Source organism: Meles meles, chromosome 4, assembly GCF_922984935.1.
Source record: "Meles meles chromosome 4, mMelMel3.1 paternal haplotype, whole genome shotgun sequence".
Lineage (NCBI taxonomy): Eukaryota > Metazoa > Chordata > Mammalia > Carnivora > Mustelidae > Meles > Meles meles.
The window spans coordinates 116,414,890-116,433,527 of NC_060069.1; the positions used below are offsets into that span (position 1 = coordinate 116,414,890).

General features: G+C 37.6%; 1 protein-coding gene and 1 pseudogene across 1 annotated transcript; one reads left to right on the forward strand and one right to left on the reverse strand.

Moving 5' to 3' along the window:
- Window positions 1-1,893: 1,893 nt before the first annotated feature.
- Window positions 1,894-16,096, reverse strand: LOC123940755 (annotated as a pseudogene).
- A 777-nt stretch (window positions 16,097-16,873) lies between these two features.
- LOC123940756 (olfactory receptor 5H2-like) lies at window positions 16,874-17,821 on the forward strand. The gene has a single exon (XM_046003687.1). It carries the CDS (start codon window positions 16,874-16,876, stop codon window positions 17,819-17,821), a length of 948 nt encoding a protein of 315 aa, XP_045859643.1.
- The last annotated feature ends 817 nt before the right edge of the window (window positions 17,822-18,638 follow it).

The following is an 18,638-nucleotide window of genomic DNA, read 5'->3' on the forward strand; positions in this document are numbered from 1 at the left end:
TTCCTTTCTCACATTGAGGTCCTTCATCCATTTGGAGTCTATTTTCATGTGTGGTGTAAGGAAGTGGTCCAATTTCATTTTTCTGCATGTGGCTGTCCAATTTTCCCAGCACCATTTATTGAAGAGGCTGTCTTTTTTCCATTGGACATTCTTTCCTGCTTTGTCGAAGATTAGTTGACCATAGAGTTGAGGGTCGATTTCTGGGCTCTCTATTCTGTTCCACTGATCTATGTGTCTGTTTTTGTGCCAGTACCATGCTGTCTTGATGATGACAGCTTTGTAATAGAGCTTGAAGTCCGGAATTGTGATGCCACCAACTTTGGCTTTCTTTTTCAATATTCCTTTGGCTATTCGAGGTCTTTTCTGGTTCCATATAAATTTTAGGATTATTTGAGAGGGGGAGAGGGCTATGGACATTGGGGAGGGGAGGCGAAACATAAGAGACTATGGACTGAAAAACAACCTGAGGGTTTTGAAGGGTCAGGGGTGGGAGGTTGGGGCAACCTGAGGGTTTTGAAGGGTCAGAGGTGGGAGGTTGGGGGAACAGGTGGTGGGTAATGGGGAGGGCACGTTTTGCATGGAGCACTGGGTGTTGTGCAAAAAGAATGAATACTGTTACGCTGAAAAAATAAATAAAATGGAAAAAACAAACAAACAAACAAACAAAAAAACCCCATGTCCAAGTGCTCTGCATCTTTGGTTAGGTTTTTCTGCCTTCCAGGGAATGTCCTGAAAGGCACGATACTTGAAGAGTGCAGAAGAGGTAGAAAAGTGAGTAAGCAGCAACTGCATAGGCAATAATCAGCTGCAGAGTAGTACTGGCTCTGCTGCAAGTCAGAAGCAGACTTGATTATTTCTGTGCTAGAGAACACAAATACCCACAGCCATTATATGACTTTTAAAAAATCTAGCCACATTAAATAGGACACACGGGGTCACAAAACTACTCTGAAAATCTGTTTTTAAAACTCTGAAACATAATGGATAAAGAGGCTCTTATTTTCTAATGTGGGCAAAGAGTTCCCACATATTTTGGAAGATAAAACAGACAATAGAAAAAAGGCATTTTCCAAAGAACCACAGAGATACTCGTTCAGAATCCTGTACTTCTCTAACCTAAAATATTGAGATTTAAATAAACTCAGACATGATACATAATTGAGTTTCTTCTCATTTTTTATTTTATTTTTTTAAAAAGACAGATTTAGGATACAGTAAGAAATTACTAAGTTACATTTTTAAAAGTCTGTCAAGTCTACAGTAATGGAATAAATAAATAAGATTTTTTAAAGTTCAATTTTTATAGACATATTTATTTTAAAAAATGATTGAAATAGATGTTAAATAACGTTGATATACACCAAGAAGGGATTTAGACAAGGAAGGCATGTCATTTCACCACAAGAAATAAAAACCTTAGTTGTAAGTTAATGACCTTTAGGTCTTGTGGTAGTTTTCCTGGCTCCAGAGGGTCATTATGGAGGAAACTTCTTCATGGTACATGCAGTAAATAAGATAGGAGTTGGAAAATTTTACTCTGTGGCCCCACAGTAGTGTTAGAAAGAAAGCACTCTTAGTAAGCCTGATGTGTGAGGAGGCAAGGAACAAAAATCCAAAATGGTTTGGTTGCACTGAATAACTGAAAATCCTACTGACATTAGGGAAAGCTTAAAAAAAAAAAAGGTAAAGTAAAATAAGGTTAATTCTCTCATCTGGCTGAATTGGAATGCTTACTGTTTGCAAAGTTAAAATTTCAAGTAAACTGTATTTTTCACTTCCATTCTTGTAGACAGACACAGTTTGGTTAAACAGCTGCCATACTTAACCTTGAATAAAGCTATATGCCCATATTTGGGGAAAAGGATCTTAGATAACCTCCTTATTTTATATCACTTAAGTCTTTGAAAAGAGCATTAATACTCTGGCTGACTGGTTATCTCCAATGGCAAAGTGACCATAGGTTCTGACAATGATGAGAGGTTTCTCAGAGACACTAAAGAGTTTCTAGTTCGACAGATAGTTATTTACTGAAAAGTCTAACACACTTCAGTAGGTGTGTTTGGATCAATTTCTCACTATCAGTTTTCTTTCACAAATGTCTGGCAAGTGTCTCCCCATTTCTTGCTGTCTGGGCTCTAAACCTAGATTAGTTTGTTTAAAAGATGGACTCTTTCAGAATATTCCATATAAGTTTTAGTGGTATTAAGAAACAAATGTCTGTGAATAAATAGAATGGATTTTCAGGATAAAATGGAATATCCACAAAGAAAAAAATTAAAAACAATGTGGGGGGGAGACAAGGGGAAATGTTAATATTGAGAAATAATAAAAATGGCAATTGCAAAGCAGGCAGCTTTCCACCCATGCCACATGATATGCTTTCATTAAGGTTTACTCTTTCCTCTTGGTATGAGCAACCCAGATGAAGAGAGCAGAAGCCATGAACTATAAGGGAGCTGAGACACAAGCCAGGCAGAAGAACCATCCAAATTCACCAGACACCTTCTCAGTCAGCTCTAGCTTCTGGTGGAGTAGCTCAATTCCAGCAACATAACAACTCACTGAGCCCGGTGTACACAGACCTTGGAGGAAAACAAAACATAACTAGGTAGAGCATAGTAAGAGCTTTTCAGGCAACATGACAGGGCAAAAATATATGATGTTTAAGAATTATGACTCTTTGTCTCTATGGAAACAGGAAAAAGATAAAAGGCATGTATAATGACAAGACTCATCTGCAAGGAGATGGAGAATGCCTGTGGAAATGGTGGGATACAAACTCTGTCAAATGCAAGCAGAAAATCCAATCACAGCCCCAAAGCACATCAAATCTGGACAAAAACCCTGAAAGGAACTGGCAAGGCCGAAGATCTGATTTTGAAAAGGGCCAAAGATCTGATTTTGAAAAATGGGAAAAAAAGATATGTTACCACAATTTCAGACAGTTTTTTCACATTGACAGTTTCATGGACTAATTAGATCTTTTCTCAAAAAGTGAGAAAGGAAAGGCCCCTTGATGGTGCAGTTGGTTGAGCATCTCACTCTTGGTTTCTGCTCAGGTGGTGATCTCAGGGTCCTGAGAAAGACCCCTGTGCTGGGTTCCATGCTCAGCGGAGAGCCTGGTTAAGATTCTCTCTCTTTCTCCCTCTGCCCCTTCCCCTGCTCATGCTATCTCCCTCTTTCTCTCTAAAATAAATTTTAAAATCTTTTTTTAAAAAAAGTGGGAAAAGGAATACATTAATATTGGGATTCTTCTTTAAAGCACTTTGTTCAAAAAGATGCTACCTGATAAAAGTAAAAGGACACAAACAGTTAACAATTACTGAGGCTCCCTGTGTCAGGCACTGTTCTGCACATGCTTTGTGTATTAATCCTCCCAAAAGCCCTATGAGGGATTTATACATTTTATAAATGAGGGAACTGAGGCAAGAGGTACAAATAACTTGTACAAGGTAACACAATAACTGGTAGATCCAGCATTTGAAGCAAAACATTCTGGCTCCGCATACAAATAAACCTATATCCTTATAGGATCTCAAGGCAGGAATAAGAAGTAAATGATTAAGTAAATGAATGTTGATTATGAAAGACCCTTGAAAGAATATGCATAAAGCATAAAGCAGAGGATCTCAGCACTCAATAAATGGCAGCTTTAAATACCATAAATTTCCTCAACAACATGGAAAGATAGTTGATGACTTTACAAACCAACCCCTCCCATTTTTACATTATTTTAATTATTAGTAATGTCTTAATATCAACTCTAAACCAAATTTGATTTTCTAGGACTCGTTTTACTTTTTGGAACTATGCAAGTCTTTTCTCCAGTTTCCCTTCAAACTCTGTCAATAATAAACTTCTTCCTATATATTTGCAATACAAAATTGAATACCTTGAATGACATGGTTTAAGGGTACAGGCTGATATATATGCAGATTTTTAATAGAACAGTACTGTAAATGTATATTCTATTCCTTATGATTTTCTTAGTAAACATTATCTTTTTTCTAACTTTTTGTAAGAATACAGCATATAATGCATATAACATACAAAATATGTCTCAATTGACCGTTTTATGTTGTTGGTCAGGCTTCTGATCAACAGTAGGCTGTTAGTAGTTTAGTTTTGGGGGAGTCAAAAGCTACATGTGCATTTTTGACTGTGTGAAAGGGCCAGTGCTCCTAAGCCCTACATTATTCCTACTATTTATTTTCATTAGTATGATATCTATACTTTTGTTACTACTGCAGAAAACTGGATTAAAATTTTTCATAGTCCTGAACTTTGACCATATAGAGCTTGTAATCAACTTTTTTTGGATACCCCCATCTGAACTCAGGTAACTGAAATGTTTATCTCAAATATAGGAATTTATTATTTATCTAAATTTACTATTTGAGTACAGATTCTTTGCCTCTTTGGTTAGGTTTATTTCTAGTTATCCTATAGCTTTGGGTGCAATTGTAAATGGTATTATCTCCTTAATTTCTCTTTCTTCTGTCTTGCTATTGCTGTATAGAAATGCGACTGATTTCTGTGCATTGATTTTATATCCTGACACTTTACTAAATTCTTGTATGAGTTCTAGCAGTTTTGGAGTGGAGTCTTTTGGGTTTTCCACATGAAGTATCACATCATCTACAAAGACTGAGAGTTTGATTTCTTCTTTGCCGATTTGGATGCCTTTTATTTCTTTTTGTTGTCTGATTGCTGAAGCTAGGACTTCTAGTACTATGTAGAGTAGCAATGGTGATAGTGGACAGCCTTGCTGTGTTCCTGACCTTAGGGGAAAAGCTCTCAGTTTTCCCCATTGAGAATGATATTCGCTGTGGGTTTTCATGGATGGTTTTGATGAAATTGCGGTATGTACCCTCTATTCCTACACTGTGAAGAGTTTTGATCAAGAAAGAATGCTGTACTTTGTCAATATTTTTCAGCATCTATTGAGAGTATCATATGGTTATTGTTCTTTCTTTTATTAATGTATTATATCACCCTGACCTGTGGATGTTGAACCAAACTTGCAGTCCAGGAGTAAATTCCACTTGGTCGTGGTGAATAATCCTTTAAATGTGCTGTTGGATGCTATTGGATAGAGTTTCGGTGAGAATTTTCACATCTGTGGTCCTCAAGGATATTGGTCTATAATTCTCCTTTTTGGCAGGTTCTTTGGTTTTGGGATCAAGGTAATGCTGGCCTCAAAATGAGTTTGGAAGTTTTCCTTCCATTTCTATTGCTTGGAACAGATTCAGAATAATAGCTATTAATTCTTCTTTAAATCTTTGGTAGAATTCCTTTGGGAAGCCGTCTAGCCCTGGTCTCTTGTTTATTGGGAGATTTTTGTTGACTGCTTCCATCTCCTTCCTGGTTATGTGTTTGTTCAGGTATTCTATTTCTTTCTGGTTCAGTTTTGGTAGTTTATATGTCTCTAGGTATGCATCCATTTCTTCCAAATGGTTTAGGTTGAGGCTTTCTTTGCTATTCTTTCTCCAGCTCCTTCAGGATTTGGGCTTTCTTTGCTGTTCTTTCTTCAGCTCCTTCAGGTGTAGGGTTAGGTTTTGTACTTGAGACCTTTCTTGTTCTATAAATTAATCATGAAAAAATTGAGCGAGACACAAAGAAAAGGAAAAACATTCCATGCTCATGGATTGCAAGGATGAATATTGTGAAAGGTCTATGGTACCTAAAGCAATCTACACATATAATGCAATCCCTATCAAAATACCACCTTTTCCCCCCAAAGAAATGGAACAAATAATCCTAAAATTTGTATGGAACAAGAAAAGACCCCAAATAGCCAGAAGAATGTTGAAAAAGAAAACCAATGTTGATGGCATCACAATTACAGACTTCAAGCTTTATTACAAAGCTGTAATCATCAAGACAGTATGCTACTGGCACAAAAACAAACACATAGATCAGTGGAACAGAATAGAGAGCCCTTCATGGACCCTCAACTCTATGGTCAACTGTCACTTCCATTCAGCGAATGGGAGAAGAATTAGGCACAAACAAGTCAGCTGCAAGAGATTGGGAGCAGGGGACAACAGTCGAAAAAACTGCTGCCTCGAGCAACTCCACAGTCTCACTTTTATTAGATAGAAACAATAGCCAGCAGAGGAACTGACGAAGGTCAAACATTAGTCACATGTCTTGTGGACAAACATGAAGGAGGGTAAAGTTTATAGTTAACCAAGCACATTCAAAGGACTCATCTAACTAACATCTAACGGGCACTTCTTGGAAGAGAAAGGAGAAACAATGGAAAAGGGAAGCAGGCGGTATTTTGTTCTGCCCTGAGCGGGCCAGGCACCCCCAGTTGCTTGGCTTCCCTGAAGGCATTCCCAGCTGATCGGCTTCTGTGAAGTGGGTTGTGTTCCACCCTGAGAGAGCTGGGCATCCCCAGCTGCTCAGCTTCATGACTGTATACCGTCCTTTCCCCCAAAGACCTGTTGCCAGCATGTGTTTTTCTTAAGGCCATATCTAAATGTGCTTGGTAACTAGTAAAATCCTCCAGGGGTTATACTTTAAGTATTACATTGTTCTGAGGGGCAGTTGCAGTCAACTAATCTTTGACAAAGCCAGAAGGAATATCCAATGGAAAATATACAGGCTCTTCAACAAATGGTGTTGGGAAAATGGACAGCCACATGCAGAACTATGAAACTGGACCATTTCCTTACACCACACACAAAAATAGACTCAAAAATGGCTGAACGACTCAATGTGAGACAGGAATCCATCAAAATCCATGAGGAGTACACAGGCAGCAACCTCTTCGACCTCAGCTGCAGCAACTTCTTCCTAGAAACATTGGCAAAGGCAAGGGAAGAAAAAGCAAAAATGAACATTGGGACCTCATCAAGATCAAAAGCTTTTGCACAGCAAAGAAAACTGTCAACAAAACCCAAGGACAACTGACAGAGTGGGGGAAATATTTGCAAATGATGTATCAGATCAGATGCTAGTATCCACAATGTATAAAAAAGTTATCAAACTCTGTGGGAGGCCACGATAGGGCTTGAGACAAGGACCAAACCAGGCCCTGACTTGTGTCTCCTTTAAAGTCTGAATAGCCTAACAAAAGGCTTATTAGGATGGAAAAGTTGAGTTGCACTGAGAAAGGGTCTGTGCTATGTGTTGTGTGCTTGCCTACGTGACTTCCCACATGTTTACTAGTTAGATGAGAGCAAATTGGGTGGGGTCCTAAATTCTTTTTTTTTTTATTTTTTTTTTTTTATTTTTTTTTCCCTTTTTATTTATTTATTTATTTTTTCAGCGTAACAGTATTCATTCTTTTTGCACAACACCCAGTGCTCCATGCAAAACGTGCCCTCCCCATCACCCACCACCTGTTCCCCCAATTTCCCACTAGAGCGTATCATGCTTAGTGAAATAAGTCAATCGGAGAAAGACAACTATCATATGATCTCCCTGATATGAGGACATGGAGAAGCAACATGGGGGGGTAGGGGGATAGGAGAAGAATAAATGAAACAAGATGGGATTGGGAGGGAGACAAACCATAAATGACTCTTAATCTCACAAAACAAACTGGGAGTTGCTGGGGGAGGTGGGATTGGGAGAGGGGGAGCGGGCTATGGGGTCCTAAATTCTTAACTGGTCCTTGCTGTTCCAGCACAGCTCAAAGAACACTCTCAGGTTTGTTGTTACTTCTTTGTAATTATTATCTGAAGATAAAGACCACTGGCCTTGGAAGATCTGCATTTAGAACTTGAGAAGAAGTTAATGGGGCAGTCTGGAGGGTTTCATGCATATGTAACAAATTCCTTCATAATTAGCTAATGATGGACACTTCTTTGTAATTATTTCTGTTGGCTATATAATGCCTTGCTGCCCTGAATAAACTCGGCACTGTTGGACGTCCTCCTCAGTGCTCCTCCTGTCCCCATCTCTTTGTCTCTTTAACTTGGTAAAACATCCTCTTACCCTCACATTTCCTGGTCAGTTTGTCGCGCTGGCCATGACAAAACTCAATACGCAAGAACAAATAATCCAATCAAGAAATGGGCAGAAAACATGAACAGACATTTCGGCAAAGAAGACTTCCAAAATGGCCAACAGACACATGAAAAGGTGCTCAACAGTGGTCAGCATCAGGGAAATAGAATTCAAAACCACAGTGACATACCACCTCATACCAGTCAGAATGGCTAAAATTAACAAGTCAGGAAATGACAGATGTCGGCAAGGATGCAGAGAAAGGAGAACCCTCCTGCACTGTTCGTGGGAAAGTAAGCTGATGCAGCCACTCTGGAAAACAGTATGAAGGTTCCTGAAAAAGCTGGAAATAGAGCTACCCCACGGCCCAGCAATCAAACTACTGGCTATTTACCCTAAAGATAGAAATGTAGTGACCCAAAGGGGAACATGCATCCGAATGTTTATAGTAGCAATGTCCACAATAGCCAAACTATGGAAAGAACCTAAATGTCGATCAACAGATGAATGGATAAAGATGTGGTATATATATACAATGGAATAAAATGCAGCCATTGACAAAAAAACCACAAAATCTTGCCATTTGCAGCGTTCTGGATGGAACTAGAGGGTATTATGCTAAACAAAATAAGTCAATCAGAGAAAGACAATTATCTTATGATCTTTCTGATGTGGGGAATTTGAGAGGCAGGGTGGGGGTCGTGGGGAGAAGAGGGGGAAAATGAAACAAGATGTGACTGGGGAGGGAGGAAAATCATGAGACTCTTAATCTCAGGAAAGAAACTGAGGGTTTCTGGGGAGGTGGTGGGAGAGGATGGGGTGGCTGGGTTATGGACATTGGGGAGGGTATGTGCTATGGTGATTGCTGTGATTCCTGTAAGACTGATGATTCACAGACTTGTACCCTGAAGAAAATAATACATTATATGCTAATTTAAAAAAGGGATTCGTTTCATCACACAAATCTCTTTACCCCAGAGAGGATGGAAAGATCTTGGTAATTCATGGGCACAAACTTTAATTGCCTCTTTTTTCTGGATGTCACTGAGGGATGGGAGGAGGGAAAAACCTTATTACAAGGTGCACTGTTCTATTAGGGGGAGAAAAGAATATGAAGAGAAGATTCAGGGGTTGCTGATCGTGATGCATTTACTTGTTATCAAGAACAGAAAGTAAAATTTCTTCATACATTAAAAATAAAAGAAAATAAAAATTTTTCCTTTAAAATGGCCCACTAATGACATCTTTTGGGGTGGTAAATATTTTTCATCCAATGTGTTTGCTACTTCTCTCAACTTCATATTTCCAATTTGGTAAGTATGTATCTAACTTTAAAATATATTAACAACAGAACAGAGTTCACTGGGATACCACTAGAGATTTTATTCCAAGTTGATGCAGTATACTGACTCCTCTAGGTCAATAACAGAGATCAACAACTGGCAAATTTATTTTCTTTTCCCCCAACTGTACTGCTGAGATCAATGTACTCACAGGTCTAAAGCAGATGAATCCCTCTGTAATGGTTTCTAAGATCAACAAATTTCTCCATGAACTGCTCATTTAGTGTGAAACTCATGCATTGTGACCACATCAAATGACTCTGCAACACGAAAAACAATGACTGCTTGTTGTTTTAATTATAAACCGTTAACAGAAATCCCTTTCAGTAATTATACTCTGAAATAAAAAGTGGTATAGAAAGATGTTCCCAGAGGACAACAACCTCTTTGACACAGGATACACTGATGCTCAATGAATGCCAGTGGTTCTCAGTAGTAGGCTTAAGTCATGGGCACAAGGAAGGAAAAGAAAAGTTGGATCAGTAAAATGAATGAGAATAGATATGCAAGAAGACCAGGAAGGTGGATAAGACAAAGACCTAAATAAATAGGAACTTTAATTTTCTTTGCCCAGGCTACTCCTCAAACTACCCTCTGACCCATTTCAGTTAATGACAAATCCATCCTTCCAGTTCTAGTTCTTTCTAGTTCCATCCTTCTGGTTTTCAAATGGAGAGTAATTGTCTGTAGTGATAGCATGGTTTAGCTCTAAACCTAAGGGTCTGTGCTGTGATTTGCCTAGAGACCTGCCTAAGTCTCCAAAAAGCATCTTTATCTCCCACTATGCCTTCAACTACCATTTGTTTTGGTGGATCATGTGACCCAAGGAGTAGAGCACCTTGTACAACTGCTTACACCTTTGTAAATCCTTCTGTTCAGAGTCACACTTAAAACTAACAGCGTGGGGCACGTGGGTGGCTCAGTGGATTAAGCCGCTGCCTTCGGCTCAGGTCATGATCTCAGGGTCCTGGGATCGAGCCCCACATCGGGCTCTCTGCTCCGCAGGGAGCCTGCTTCCTCCTCTCTCTCTGCCTGCCTCTCTGCCTACTTGTGCTCTCTCTCTGTGTCAAATAAATAAATAAAATCTTTAAAAAAAAAAAAAAACTAACAGCGTTCCTGGATACTTGGTAAATGGGTTGAAATAATACACCCAAATGAAAATGACATTGGCTCCAAAATCCACAGGCTCCCAATAGGTGTTGTACCTTTCTTTTGGTTGTAAGAGGGCCAGATGTAGCAACTTATCCTTTACCTTAGAAGAGATGTCTCCCCAGACCCACCACTGGACTGCTAGAAATTTCATCTAGGTAAATGGACCTTGAATTTTGTTGAATATATTTCTCAACTTCTGGTACACAAGTGTCTACCAATAGGTCTACAGTAGTTGCTGCATAAGGAATAAATGTGATAACTTATGGCAGGGAAAGAAGATCAAGGTCCTTGAGTAAATATTTGCAAGTCATGTATCTGATAAGAGCCTCATAAGCAGAATATAAGAAGAATCTCAAAGCTAAAATATAAGCAATCTATAACTCAATTTAAAAAAGAGAAAATGTTTGAGTAGACACTTCAGTAAACAAGATACACAGATATCAAAGAGAGACACAAAAATATGTTCAATAAAATCCACCATTGGGAAAATGAAAATGACCATAGTGAGATACACAGACCCACCATTTAAAATAACTAAAATTGAGGGGCACCTGAGTGGCTCAGTTGGTTAAGCATCTGCCTTCTGCTCAGGTCATGATCTCAGGGTACTGGGATCGAGTTCTGCATCCAGCTCTTGCTCAGTGGGGTATCTTCTTCTCCTTCTCATGCTTCCTCTCTTTCTCTCTCAAATAAATCAATAAATCAATAAACATCTTTAAGAGAATAACTAAAATTGAGAAGACTACTATATTGGAAGCAGCTATATAGACTTTTGTACCCATAGATGGACCACAATATGAGGTGAGAGATAAATACACAAAATTGAAGAGAAGAATTAATTTTTTTTTTTTACTAAAATATTTCTTTATTTGAATAAGGTCAATGTCATTTCTTGAGTTCCAGCTAGCATCAAATAACAATCAGAAAAAAAAACACTTGACAAAATGTTATCCAATTGAAATGAACAGTGGATAGAAAACCCTTTTAAACTTTAAAAGAAATATATTAAATAGGCAACGTACAGATCTAAAAAGTTGCAAGTGGTGGTTTCACATCAGATCTTATAAATAAAAAATCCCCCATATAATTGTTTAATAACTATCTCCCTGCAATAAGCACATGGACAGGAAAAGATAACCATGAAAACTCCCATCTCAAAGTCTGCCTGCTAAAGCTTTTTGCTTTCTTGATTGCAGTTTCTGTGACATTTTATCTCAGACAATTGTACTTTTTTGATAACTTAGGGAAAACAAATTACTTGAATAAGGGATCGCCTGACCCAGTGAGTTGCAGAGATACAATCTTTGTAAAGAACTTAAATAACAGTTGTGAATATTAAGATGAGAAGAATTAATTTTAACTCAAGTTTGGATTATGTTGAAATTTCCAGTGCACATATTGCTTACACATCCTTCTACAGAGTTTTGATAGGGCTTCTCTTTTATCTATGTAGTTTATTTCCCCCCTTTTCTTTGGCTTTCACAAACAAGTCTAAGCACAAGAATAACTGATTAATGACTCCACCAAAATACAGGCTCTTAGCTTTCCCCCTAGCTGCCATCAAGTCCCATATGGAGGTTAAGCGCTTTCACTCCTCTTTAGATACCAAATCAAAACGTTGCTATTTGTACATTGTACTCTTTTGACATATATAATGTCATTATTTTCTGAGTGAACATTATGTCACTTTTCTCTTCATGTTGAAAGGTAAATATGAACACCTCACCACCATGTTCAAAATATGTCACTACCTGGGCGCCTGGGTGGCTCAGTGGGTTAAGCTGCTGTTTTTGGCTCGGGTCATGATCTCAGGGTCCTGGGATCGAGTCCCGCGTCGGGCTCTCTGCTCAGCGGAGAGCCCTTCCTCTCTCTCTGCCTGCCTCTCTCGTGATTTCTCTCTGTCAAGTAAATAAATAAAATCTTAAAAAAAAAATGTCACTACTTGTCCTTAAAAGTGGGATAAAGAACAAAGTGCCTGACCTAGCCTCCAGACCCCGTGTGAGCCCAACCATGTTGGTCTTTCTCATCCCATCTGGCTCTTCTTGCTTCTCTTTGGATGCCAGCTACATTTACCACTTTTCTTTATGTGCTTCTCCAGTGATCTAGCTCTGAGATCATCTAGACCCTCCAAGGTTGGAAGGCCCTAAAGGTGGTAATGTCTAGGTCATCACATTGTTCATGAAGATTCTCAGACATCCTCCCATACCTATCAAAAGAGAATCTGCATTTTAGGAAAATTGCTAGGAGATTCACAGGCATTAATATTTGAGAAGCATGGATATATGCCACATCACACTATGGTCCTTTGTTTTGTCTTCCCTTTCATCTTCCTTTGACCTCTGTGAAGTAAGATTTCTCACCTGTATACAAATTAAAGCTTAAAATTCAGTGTAGTTCTGGAATGTGAGCTGTATTTTTTATGAGAAGGACACCTATATTTGAGGTTCCCCTGAAGGGAATGCAGAACTTTGGCTTCATTAAAATCATGTTTGATTGGTTCAGATGTGATCATACTAATCAAAGAGCTCAGAGCATCAACATTTATACACGGAAATTTGCATATCAGAGGTGTCATTAGTAGTGGAAAATAGTGGCATAAAATATAATATCTATGATGATTTGATGTTTATGATTTCAGAGTCTATAATGCCCTATGAGCTACTGGACTTTTCACATATGTTCAAGTTTACAATGCCCAGAAGAACAATTTAGTTTTGTCCTAAAGCCTTAGGTGCTATTGGGAGAATTTTAATTCCTCATTCCTTCCTATTCTGGCAAAAAGCCCACAGTTGTACAAATGACTGAGTCTTGTGCTTGAAACAAATTGGTATAAACAATATCCTCCTGAGCTTGTTAAAGGAAGCCTCCAAAGTGAATCAGTGTGCAAGAAGTAACTACACATGTTATGGTCGTTTCAGTGCTACTATATTTCTTATCTCCTCTAGAAAACCTAACACCTCAAAAGAATTTTCTCAGTTTCTTATAAGATATGGGTAAGAGAGAAATGATTACTATAAAATTCATCATTCTTTATATATAAATTTGCTATACTCTTACATTTATAATAATTTTGCCTTAGGTTTACAAAAGCCAAAAAGCCAGGTGAGTACTGGAAAACATAGTGAATAATTTACATATTAAATCTTAACAACTATCCTCTACTAAGCAAAATAGCTGTAAGACTGAATTACTTCCTTTAACAATGTTGTATTATTTCTTATCATATCTCTAAGGAATCTATGGGTATTCATGAACTAGAGTATTAAACAATTCAAACTATATTTAAATAGCATTCCATAATGATTCCTACATCAGTAATCTTTCTGCTTATTCTGATTAAAAGCTCCATTATGTTTAACTGATCACATTTTTGATTCAGACTTTTAAGGTAAGTCAATTGTGTATTAACTCTATCCTATCTCCCACTCTGGCAAGCATTTCATTGACTATTTATACACATGTAGTAGGAAATAGGCAGTAGGTGCTCCTTTGCTTTTCTTTCCAGAATTTATAGCTTAATAAGTACCCACACAAACTGAATTTGAGATTTTTAAAAATTATTTAGTGATTTGGAATTGCCTAGAAAGCATATTTTTTTTCCAATAAAAATACCTTTATCATGTGAAATTAGTAGCTTTGTTATTATATCACCTGTACTCCACTCCATTCTGCCTCAATTTTATTCTGCGAAAACACTGGTAGAGAAAAGGTGTTCTTAAGTAAAATCATAAGGATTTCTAGAAAAAGTCAGTCCTAATCACTTTTATAGCAAATGTAAAGCAACTTTTAAATATGAAAAGCCTTTCAGGCAGTGCTTATATATTTATGAGCAAAGTTTGTGAAGTAAAATTTAGCTAGAAAATCTGTTACATACACATATTCCATAGAAAAATAAATTTGGAAATGTGAATAAAAAAAGGAAAGAAAAGATTCATAATGTTGACAACTTTAAACAACACCCAGGGTTAAAATAAATATTTATCCCTAAATCCTGGGCCTTTACATTTTTGTTGTCCATAGTCTTTCTCTGATACATTCTTGTTTTCTTTTAAAGATTTATTTCTTTATTTGACAGAGAGAGAGAGTACAAGTGGGTAGAAGGGTAGAGAGAGAGAGAGAGAGAGAGAGAGAATCCTCAAGTAGATGCCCACTGAGTGCATAGTCTAATGTGTGGCTTAATCCCAGGACTCTGAGATCATGACCTGAACTGAAATCGAAAGTCTGCCTCTTAACCCACTGAGCCACCCAGTCTCCCCTGATATATTCTTAATCTTTCTTTTCTGCTTGTCTTTCCCACACTTACTAGCCATGTGTCTATTATTCTCTGCCCATTTCTGTTCCTGCATCTTGTGATCTTCACCCACCCAAACTTCTTCTGCTGTCTTCTTTCTTCTTTTTATGACTTTCTCTCCATTTCTCTCTTTTGAAAATTTTTAATACAGCAATATCAAGGAAAAATGTTATATTTGTCCACCCGCAGTAGACATATAACAAATGTTGTCCACACTCTTGGAATATTCAATCTTGCTTCCCTTCTCACTGTTGTGAAATTATTTCCCACTCACTGATCATTATGCTCTGGCCTCCACTGCATCACATGACAGAAATTGCTCTCACTAAAGGCATCTCTTAGTTTCCATGCTTAATCACACCTGTTCACTCCTTATCCTACTAGAATATTTATTTTAGTGATTGGTACCATAATTTTCTTTGACCTTGAATATCTTCCTCTCTTTGTGTTCATGACACTCATCTTGATCATTCTGCTCAGTATCCTTTCCTGGTCTCTCCCTGTCCTTATTTGCTGTCAGTCAGAACTATTAGTTTCAACAAGAAATTATTTTTTGAATGGAATCTAACATGGAAATGCTGGGAAATTAAAGGAATCTTCTGAGAAAAAATGGGCAGGAACAGAAGCAAGCATGGCCATCTGCCAATAGCAAAAATTATATTCCAGCATTGACTCCATGAGGACTGCTGTCACCACTGCTGTGTGAGAATGTACTGTTCACATGGACAGAGTCACTGGTGTGGGTGCAGGGTGCACTTGCTGGAAACTTCATATTGTGCCTTGGCTGCCTTTGCAATTCAGATTATCTTTTGTCCTTGTCCTTTTTCCTCCCTCATTCTAAATTTCAACTCTAGTGTGAGCGATGTAGAGTTGCCGAACCTCCATCATGTCCCCTCACCCTAGATGTCAGGGAGATAGGAAAGTAAACTGTAGCCCTTTTGGATCCTACAAGGGGTGTTAGAGTTTGCTGGCATCAAAATTATGTGGTAAAAAAAGAGGATCAGTTTGGCTATCTAAAAGTGTCATGTATCTTCCCTCCATTTCTATATATGTTGTCAGTTTAGTTATTCACCATTCTCTTCACTTTATGTATTCTCCAATAGATAGGTCATATAACTATGCCTTCAGTCTACCCCAATGATTTTCAATTCATGATTTGCTGTAAACTCAAACTACAAAGACACATGCACTGGTTGTCTACAAACTGGCCACTGTATCTGAGTTCTCAATCAAATTTTGATGAGAATCTACCCATTTGCCAAGTAATGATTCCATTCTACACGGACTAACCCTGCAATGTCAGAGGCACTGCATCTACCTTCTGAAAACTTTCCATCTGTCTCTTCATCTTCCCACCAATCTCAATGTTATCTCACATATAGATTAGCCATGTCACATGTGTTTGGGTCACTTACAGTTCAAATAGAATACAGATTATTAGCCTTAATAATTGACTCACTAAATCAATGTCTATAGTAAAACCTCAAATATATATTTTGCATAAAACTTTCCTCAGAATGTGTGATCTGGAGGACATTTAATGCAAAATATAGATTTGATGTTTTACTATAGGTTCTGGTTTGAGAACACTGAATAGTAGTAACTTTTTTACTAGTATTGCTGTCCCTAATTTCAATCTCTCTGCAGCCTATTTCCTACACACCCATATATTCATTTTCAAAAGAATCTACCAGTACTACTCTTTTCTCTTAGTTTCAGTGCATGCTTACTCCCTAATGAATAATGTTCATGATCCTCCACATGCCACTTAACTCATTTTGTTACTGAGGCCCTTCAAGATCCTTTTTCCTTTACCCTACACCCACATCCCAAACAAAATTTCCAAGTTATGCAGATCCTCTTCCATAAACTTAGGTTGTACTACAATGTCTTTCCTTTTTCAAATTCTGTTCATTGCTGCACATTTTAAAAATTGAAATAATTGCACTCATTTCAAAGCCCTCAAAATAGATTCCAATCAATAGAGAGGCAATACACGAAATTGAGATGATATTCTGATGTGCATAATTTTATTTCAACTCTCCTTTCCACATTTTCATGTTATAAATTGAGTGACTTTTTTCCAATTTATCAAATTTCATTTCAGGCAACACTCCGTGAGGATATGGAAAAGGAACATGGAAAAGGACTTGGAAATGCAACATTGCTGATAGATTTGATTCTCACAGGACTCACATATGAACTGCAGTGGCAAATACCCTTGTTCCTAGTGTTCTTGGTTATCTACCTTCTCACCATTGTAGGGAACCTTGGCCTAATTGCTCTCATATGGAATGACTCTCAGCTTCATATCCCCATGTACTTCTTTCTTGGGAGTTTGGCATTAGTGGATGCTTGGATATCATACACAGTATCTCCCAAGATGCTGGTCAACTTTTTTGCCAAGACCAAAATGATATCTCTTTCGGAATGCATGATACAATTTTGTTCCTTTGCAGTGAGTATAACAGTGGAATGCTTTCTGCTGGCAACAATGGCATATGATCGCTATGTGGCCATATGCAAACCATTACATTATCCAGTGATTATGTCCAAGACACTGTGCATCCGCTTGTTAGTTTTGTCACTTTTATGTGGCCTTCTTCATGCCATAATTCATAGTTCTTTCTTATTCAGATTAACCTTCTGCAATTCCATCATAGTACATCACTTTTACTGTGACATTATACCATTGCTTAAGATTTCTTGCACCGACCCTTCTATCAATTATCTGATAATATTTGTTTTTGCTGGGTCAATACAGATGTTCACCATTCTGATAGTTCTTGTCTCCTATACACTAATTCTCTCTACAATCTTAAAAAAGAAGTCTCTACAAGGCATAAAGAAAGCCTTCTCTACCTGTGGAGCCCATCTCTTATCTGTCTCCTTATACTACGGTGCTCTGATCTTCATGTATGTGCGCCCCATATCTACACAATCAGAAGACCAAGATATGATGGACTCTCTATTTTACACTATCATAATTCCTTTGTTAAATCCAATTATCTACAGTTTGAGAAATAAGAAAGTCATAGATTCATTGAGGAAAATATTGAAGAGAAATTCTTAGAATACACATTATTATCTGTTCTCATTTCACTAGAATGACAAACTGTACAGATTACATACTTGCTCTGTATTGATTAGGGTTCAGTTTTTGCAGTAATTGTGCTAGTAATTGTGCTAATGTTTAAATGACTTAAGGTGAGATTACAAAACAAATATATGTATATGTAGTCAAAATGCAGAGGGAATTTTAATCAAGTGTTCATGACATAAAAATAATTTAAAAGGAAAATATTCCACATGCTTGCATGTTTCAATGTGGCTTCATAAATGCATTAAGCATTGAAATAGGGTAATTTCTTTAAAAAATAATTTGAATATGATACATCTGACAACCATACAGCTATGCACCCCAAAGACTCTCACATTCCATTTATTCCACATTGGAGTCAGGGTTGTATCTGAGTGAACAGAGACCAAAAAGTATAATGAGTGATCAGACTTCAGGTTCACCTCTGCCCTTCCTCTCTCACCAGTGATTACCTACACCATTCTGCTGTTATAACTGAGATCTTCACACTAAGACTGCTCATTTCTGCCATTTGCTGTAAGCCTGTTACTTCTTCTGCATCCTATTGATATTCTTACTTCCAAAATATTGACTAAATAATATCCCACTTCAGCAACTTTTTATGGATTGTCATTTCTACCAGGTTATTATATATGGCATATGTATCTAGAACTGTATATGTGTATATGCATATTTTACTCATATATGTATATGTACAAAATGAATGATACACAATGATACCTACTTACATATTATATATATTGTATATATCCCTGGCAGATTATATATTTGCTACTTTTGATTAGTATGT

Bases quoted from the DNA above. Each gene is read 5' to 3' on its own strand.
- LOC123940756 (XM_046003687.1), top strand. From the start codon at position 16,874: ATGGAAAAGGAACATGGAAAAGGACTTGGAAATGCAACATTGCTGATA.